This window comes from Ranitomeya variabilis, unplaced genomic scaffold (assembly GCF_051348905.1).
Source record: "Ranitomeya variabilis isolate aRanVar5 unplaced genomic scaffold, aRanVar5.hap1 Scaffold_318, whole genome shotgun sequence".
Classification (NCBI taxonomy): domain Eukaryota; kingdom Metazoa; phylum Chordata; class Amphibia; order Anura; family Dendrobatidae; genus Ranitomeya; species Ranitomeya variabilis.
This window is the reverse complement of record NW_027508063.1, coordinates 40,001-47,500: the sequence shown is the minus strand read 5'-3', so window position 1 is coordinate 47,500 and position 7,500 is coordinate 40,001. Positions and strand designations below refer to the sequence as shown.

At 52.9% G+C, this 7,500-nt stretch overlaps 1 protein-coding gene across 1 annotated transcript in view; it reads right to left on the bottom strand.

The window, feature by feature from the left end:
- The window catches only part of LOC143789759 (uncharacterized), a 2,844-nt gene extending 2,426 nt beyond the window's left edge, over positions 1–418 (bottom strand). Inside the window, exons 1-2 of the mRNA XM_077279059.1 lie at positions 158–418; positions 1–57 (exon numbers count right to left, since the gene is read on the bottom strand). The exon at positions 1–57 is cut by the window's left edge and continues 951 nt beyond it. Coding sequence (XP_077135174.1) covers positions 1–57; positions 158–165 — 65 coding nt within the window. The 5' untranslated portion in view covers positions 166–418. The remainder of the gene's footprint in view (positions 58–157) is intronic.
- Positions 419–7,500: the final 7,082 nt, after the last annotated feature.

The window sequence follows — 7,500 nt, the reverse complement described above, 5'->3', positions numbered from 1 at the left end:
GATATGTATTTGGTTGCCCTGTGACACACGGGGCATGTAAGCGGTGTCCGTGGATGCCTGCGGGGACACAAGCAATAAAACCGGTCACCTTGAGTACAACTCCGCTGCAAGGTACATTTATGTGTCTCTATGTGGCCGACGAATGTCTTCTACTCACCGCTCCATGGCGAAGGGTTTCCCGCAGTCAAACGGAGCGTCCCGTAATAGTTGATTAAAGCGCTGTGTTTCTCTGTGTCTTGAACGGTGGCAAACCGCTTTTCCTCCGCGTGTCACCCGCCCAGGTGAAAGACGCCAGCACAGGTGATTGGAATTGACCGGATGTGTTTTTCCGTACTCTGATATACGTCACCACGGGGGATGAGTCGGCCCCAAGGGTGGCACCTACACGGCTGCTAAAGATCCGTAGGGTTGCTGATATATCCCTAAGACACTTGGAGACCGGGATTGGCGTCAGATTCCCCTAACCCTAACCCTAACCCTAACCCTAACCCTAACCCTTGACCCCTGACCCCTGACCCCTGACCTCTTACCCCTTCACCCCTGACCCCTAACCCCTAACCCCTGACCCCTAACCCCATTTACCCTTAACCCCAACCCCCCCCCCCCCCCCCCCCCCCCCCCCCCCCCCCCCTTGGTTTTTATTGCGGTTTTGGCGTTTTCAGGACATTTTGGAAATTTTTGGTTTTTTGGCGTTTTTAAGACACTTCTCTAACCCCCCCCCCAGGGGTCATTAAGACACTAGGAGACCGGGAAAACGTTCTTTCGGTCGCATTAAGACACTTGGGAGACCGGGATTAGCTCGGCAAGACACTTGGAAAACAAGAAAAAACGTTCGTTCGGTCGCATTAAGACACTTGGAGACCGGGATTAGCGTCAGAAAAACACTAGTTTTAGGGGAAAAAAACGCAAATTCCTGGGATTAGGTTTAGGCAAGGGTTAGGTTTACGCTGCAATCCCCAAGGGTTAGGGTAAGAGTAGGGAACAGGGGAGGGATAGCACGTTCGGTCGCATCAAGACACTTGGAGACCGGGATTAGCGTCAGATTCCCCTAACCCTAACCCTAACCCTAACCCTAACCCTAACCCTTGACCCCTGACCCCTGACCCCTTGACCCCTGACCCCTTGACCTCTGACCCCTGACCCCTGACCCCTTCACCCCTGACCCCTAACCCCTAACCCCTGACCCCTAACCCCATTTACCCTTAACCCCAACCCCCCCCCCCCCCCCCCTTGGTTTTTATTGCGGTTTTGGCGTTTTCAGGACATTTTGGAAATTTTTGCTTTTTTGGCGTTTTTAAGACACTTCTCTAACCCCCCCCCCCCAGGGGTCATTAAGACACTTGGAGACCGGGAAAACGTTCTTTCGGTTGCATTAAGACACTTGGAGACCAGGAAAACGTTCTTTCGGTCGCATTAAGACACTTGGAGACCGGGATTAGCTCGGCAAGACACTAGGTTTAGGGGAAAAAAACGCAAATTCCTGGGATTAGGTTTAGGCAAGGGTTAGGTTTAGGCTGCAATCCCCAAGGGTTAGGGTAAGAGTAGGGAACAGGGGAGGGATAGCACGTTCGGTCGCATCAAGACACTTGGAGACCGGGATTAGCTCGGCAAGACACTTGGAAACCAGGAAAACGTTCGTTCGGTCGCATCAAGACACTTGGAGACCGGGATTAGCTCGGCAAGACACTTGGAAACCAGGAAAACGTTCGTTCGGTCGCATCAAGACACTTGGAGACCGGGATTAGCTCGGCAAGACACTTGGAAACCAGGAAAACGTTCGTTCGGTCGCATCAAGACACTTGGAGACCGGGATTAGCTCGGCAAGACACTTGGAAACCAGGAAAACGTTCGTTCGGTCGCATCAAGACACTTGGAGACCGGGATTGGCGTCAGATTCCCCTAACCCTAACCCTAACCCTAACCCTAACCCTAACCCCTGACCCCTGACCCCTAACCCCTGACCCCTAACCCCTTAACCCTTAACCCCAACCCCCCCCCCAGGGTTTTTATTGGTTTTTTGGCCTTTTTAAGACACTTCTCTAACCCCCCCCCCAGGGGTCATTAAGACACTTGGAGACCGGGATTAGCTCGGCAAGACACTAGGTTTAGGGGAAAAAAACGCAAATTCCTGGGATTAGGTTTAGGCAAGGGTTAGGTTTAGGCTGCAATCCCCAAGGGTTAGGGTAAGAGTAGGGAACAGGGGAGGGATAGCACGTTCGGTCGCAGCAAGACACTTGGAGACCGGGATTAGCTCGGCAAGACACTTGGAAACCAGGAAAACGTTCGTTCGGTCGCATCAAGACACTTGGAGACCGGGATTAGCTCGGCAAGACACTTGGAAACCAGGAAAACGTTCGTTCGGTCGCATCAAGACACTTGGAGACCGGGATTAGCTCAGCAAGACACTTGGAAACCAGGAAAACGTTCGTTCGGTCGCATCAAGACACTTGGAGACCGGGATTGGCGTCAGATTCCCCTAACCCTAACCCTAACCCTAACCCTAACCCTTGACCCTTGACCCCTGACCCCTGACCCCTAACCCCTGACCCCTAACCCCTTAACCCTTAACCCCAACCCCCCCCCCAGGGTTTTATTGCTTTTTTGGCGTTTTTAAGACACTTCTCTAACCCCCCCCCCCCCAGGGGTCATTAAGACACTTGGAGACCGGGAAAACGTTCTTTCGGTCGCATTAAGACACTTGGAGACCGGGAAAACGTTCTTTCGGTCGCATCAAGACACTTGGAGACCGGGATTGGCGTCAGATTCCCCTAACCCTAACCCTAACCCTAACCCTAACCCTTGACCCTTGACCCCTGACCCCTAACCCCTGACCCCTAACCCCTAACCCTTAACCCCAACCCCCCCCCCATGGTTTTTATTGCTTTTTTGGCGTTTTTAAGACACTTCTCTAACCCCCCCCCCCAGGGGTCATTAAGACACTTGGAGACCGGGAAAACGTTCTTTCGGTCGCATTAAGACACTTGGAGACCGGGAAAACGTTCTTTCGGTCGCATTAAGACACTTGGAGACCGGGATTAGCTCGGCAAGACACTTGGCAACCAGGAAAACGTTCGTTCGGTCGCATCAAGACACTTGGAGACCGGGATTAGCTCGGCAAGACACTTGGAAACCAGGAAAACGTTCGTTCGGTCGCATCAAGACACTTGGAGACCGGGATTAGCTCGGCAAGACACTTGGAAACCAGGAAAACGTTCGTTCGGTCGCATCAAGACACTTGGAGACCGGGATTAGCTCGGCAAGACACTTGGAAACCAGGAAAACGTTCGTTCGGTCGCATCAAGACACTTGGAGACCGGGATTAGCTCGGCAAGACACTTGGAAACCAGGAAAACGTTCGTTCGGTCGCATCAAGACACTTGGAGACCGGGATTAGCTCGGCAAGACACTTGGAAACCAGGAAAACGTTCGTTCGGTCGCATCAAGACACTTGGAGACCGGGATTAGCTCGGCAAGACACTTGGAAACCAGGAAAACGTTCGTTCGGTCGCATTAAGACACTTGGAGACCGGGATTAGCTCGGCAAGACACTAGGTTTAGGGGAAAAAAACGCAAATTCCTGGGATTAGGTTTAGGCAAGGGTTAGGTTTAGGCTGCAATCCCCAAGGGTTAGGGTAAGAGTAGGGAACAGGGGAGGGATAGCACGTTCGGTCGCATCAAGACACTTGGAGACCGGGATTAGCTCGGCAAGACACTTGGAAACCAGGAAAACGTTCGTTCGGTCGCATCAAGACACTTGGAGACCGGGATTAGCTCGGCAAGACACTTGGAAACCAGGAAAACGTTCGTTCGGTCGCATCAAGACACTTGGAGACCGGGATTAGCTCGGCAAGACACTTGGAAACCAGGAAAACGTTCGTTCGGTCGCATCAAGACACTTGGAGACCGGGATTAGCTCGGCAAGACACTTGGAAACCAGGAAAACGTTCGTTCGGTCGCATCAAGACACTTGGAGACCGGGATTGGCGTCAGATTCCCCTAACCCTAACCCTAACCCTAACCCTAACCCTTGACCCTTGACCCCTGACCCCTGACCCCTAACCCCTGACCCCTAACCCCTTAACCCTTAACCCCAACCCCGCCCCCCCCCCAGGGTTTTTATTGGTTTTTTGGCGTTTTTAAGACACTTCTCTAACCCCCCCCCCCCAGGGGTCATTAAGACACTTGGAGACCGGGATTAGCTCGGCAAGACACTAGGTTTAGGGGAAAAAAACGCAAATTCCTGGGATTAGGTTTAGGCAAGGGTTAGGTTTAGGCTGCAATCCTCAAGGGTTAGGGTAAGAGTAGGGAACAGGGGAGGGATAGCACGTTCGGTCGCATCAAGACACTTGGAGACCGGGATTAGCTCGGCAAGACACTTGGAAACCAGGAAAACGTTCGTTCGGTCGCATCAAGACACTTGGAGACCGGGATTAGCTCGGCAAGACACTTGGAAACCAGGAAAACGTTCGTTCGGTCGCATCAATACACTTGGAGACCGGGATTGGCGTCAGATTCCCCTAACCCTAACCCTAACCCTAACCCTAACCCTTGACCCCTGACCCCTAACCCCTGACCCCTAACCCCTTAACCCTTAACCCCAACCCCCCCCCCCCCCAGGGTTTTTATTGGTTTTTTGGCGTTTTTAAGACACTTCTCTAACCCCCCCCCCCCCCCAGGGGTCATTAAGACACTTGGAGACCGGGATTAGCTCGGCAAGACACTAGGTTTAGGGGAAAAAAACGCAAATTCCTGGGATTAGGTTTAGGCAAGGGTTAGGTTTAGGCTGCAATCCCCAAGGGTTAGGGTAAGAGTAGGGAACAGGGGAGGGATAGCACGTTCGGTCGCATCAAGACACTTGGAGACCGGGATTAGCTCGGCAAGACACTTGGAAACCAGGAAAACGTTCGTTCGGTCGCATCAAGACACTTGGAGACCGGGATTAGCTCGGCAAGACACTTGGAAACCAGGAAAATGTTCGTTCGGTCGCATCAAGACACTTGGAGACCGGGATTGGCGTCAGATTCCCCTAACCCTAACCCTAACCCTAACCCTAACCCTAACCCTTGACCCTTGACCCCTGACCCCTGACCCCTAACCCCTGACCCCTAACCCCTTAACCCTTAACCCCAACCCCGCCCCCCCCCCCCCAGGGTTTTTATTGGTTTTTTGGCGTTTTTAAGACACTTCTCTAACCCCCCCCCCCCCCAGGGGTCATTAAGACACTTGGAGACCGGGATTAGCTCGGCAAGACACTAGGTTTAGGGGAAAAAAACGCAAATTCCTGGGATTAGGTTTAGGCAAGGGTTAGGTTTAGGCTGCAATCCCCAAGGGTTAGGGTAAGAGTAGGGAACAGGGGAGGGATAGCACGTTCGGTCGCATCAAGACACTTGGAGACCGGGATTAGCTCGGCAAGACACTTGGAAACCAGGAAAACGTTCGTTCAGTCGCATCAAGACACTTGGAGACCGGGATTAGCTCGGCAAGACACTTGGAAACCAGGAAAACGTTCGTTCGGTCGCATCAAGACACTTGGAGACCGGGATTGGCGTCAGATTCCCCTAACCCTAACCCTAACCCTAACCCTAACCCTTGACCCCTGACCCCTGACCCCTAACCCCTGACCCCTAACCCCTTAACCCTTAACCCCAACACCCCCCCCCCCCCCAGGGTTTTTATTGGTTTTTTGGCGTTTTTAAGACACTTCTCTAACCCCCCCCCCCAGGGGTCATTAAGACACTTGGAGACCGGGATTAGCTCGGCAAGACACTAGGTTTAGGGGAAAAAAACGCAAATTCCTGGGATTAGGTTTAGGCAAGGGTTAGGTTTAGGCTGCAATCCCCAAGGGTTAGGGTAAGAGTAGGGAACAGGGGAGGGATAGCACGTTCGGTCGCATCAAGACACTTGGAGACCGGGATTAGCTCGGCAAGATACTTGGAAACCAGGAAAACGTTCGTTCGGTCGCATCAAGACACTTGGAGACCGGGATTAGCTCGGCAAGACACTTGGAAACCAGGAAAACGTTCGTTCGGTCGCATCAAGACACTTGGAGACCGGGATTGGCGTCAGATTCCCCTAACCCTAACCCTAACCCTAACCCTTGACCCCTGACCCCTGACCCCTAACCCCTGACCCCTAACCCCTTAACCCTTAACCCCAACCCCGCCCCCCCCCCAGGGTTTTTATTGGTTTTTTGGCGTTTTTAAGACACTTCTCTAACCCCCCCCCCCCAGGGGTCATTAAGACACTTGGAGACCGGGATTAGCTCGGCAAGACACTAGGTTTAGGGGAAAAAAACGCAAATTCCTGGGATTAGGTTTAGGCAAGGGTTAGGTTTAGGCTGCAATCCCCAAGGGTTAGGGTAAGAGTAGGGAACAGGGGAGGGATAGCACGTTCGGTCGCATCAAGACACTTGGAGACCGGGATTAGCTCGGCAAGACACTTGGAAACCAGGAAAACGTTCGTTCGGTCGCATCAAGACACTTGGAGACCGGGATTAGCTCGGCAAGACACTTGGAAACCAGGAAAATGTTCGTTCGGTCGCATCAAGACACTTGGAGACCGGGATTGGCGTCAGATTCCCCTAACCCTAACCCTAACCCTAACCCTAACCCTTGACCCTTGACCCCTGACCCCTGACCCCTAACCCCTGACCCCTAACCCCTTAACCCTTAACCCCAACCCCGCCCCCCCCCCCCCAGGGTTTTTATTGGTTTTTTGGCGTTTTTAAGACACTTCTCTAACCCCCCCCCCCCCCCCAGGGGTCATTAAGACACTTGGAGACCGGGATTAGCTCGGCAAGACACTAGGTTTAGGGGAAAAAAACGCAAATTCCTGGGATTAGGTTTAGGCAAGGGTTAGGTTTAGGCTGCAATCCCCAAGGGTTAGGGTAAGAGTAGGGAACAGGGGAGGGATAGCACGTTCGGTCGCATCAAGACACTTGGAGACCGGGATTAGCTCGGCAAGACACTTGGAAACCAGGAAAACGTTCGTTCAGTCGCATCAAGACACTTGGAGACCGGGATTAGCTCGGCAAGACACTTGGAAACCAGGAAAACGTTCGTTCGGTCGCATCAAGACACTTGGAGACCGGGATTGGCGTCAGATTCCCCTAACCCTAACCCTAACCCTAACCCTAACCCTTGACCCCTGACCCCTGACCCCTAACCCCTGACCCCTAACCCCTTAACCCTTAACCCCAACACCCCCCCCCCCCCAGGGTTTTTATTGGTTTTTTGGCGTTTTTAAGACACTTCTCTAACCCCCCCCCCCAGGGGTCATTAAGACACTTGGAGACCGGGATTAGCTCGGCAAGACACTAGGTTTAGGGGAAAAAAACGCAAATTCCTGGGATTAGGTTTAGGCAAGGGTTAGGTTTAGGCTGCAATCCCCAAGGGTTAGGGTAAGAGTAGGGAACAGGGGAGGGATAGCACGTTCGGTCGCATCAAGACACTTGGAGACCGGGATTAGCTCGGCAAGATACTTGGAAACCAGGAAAACGTT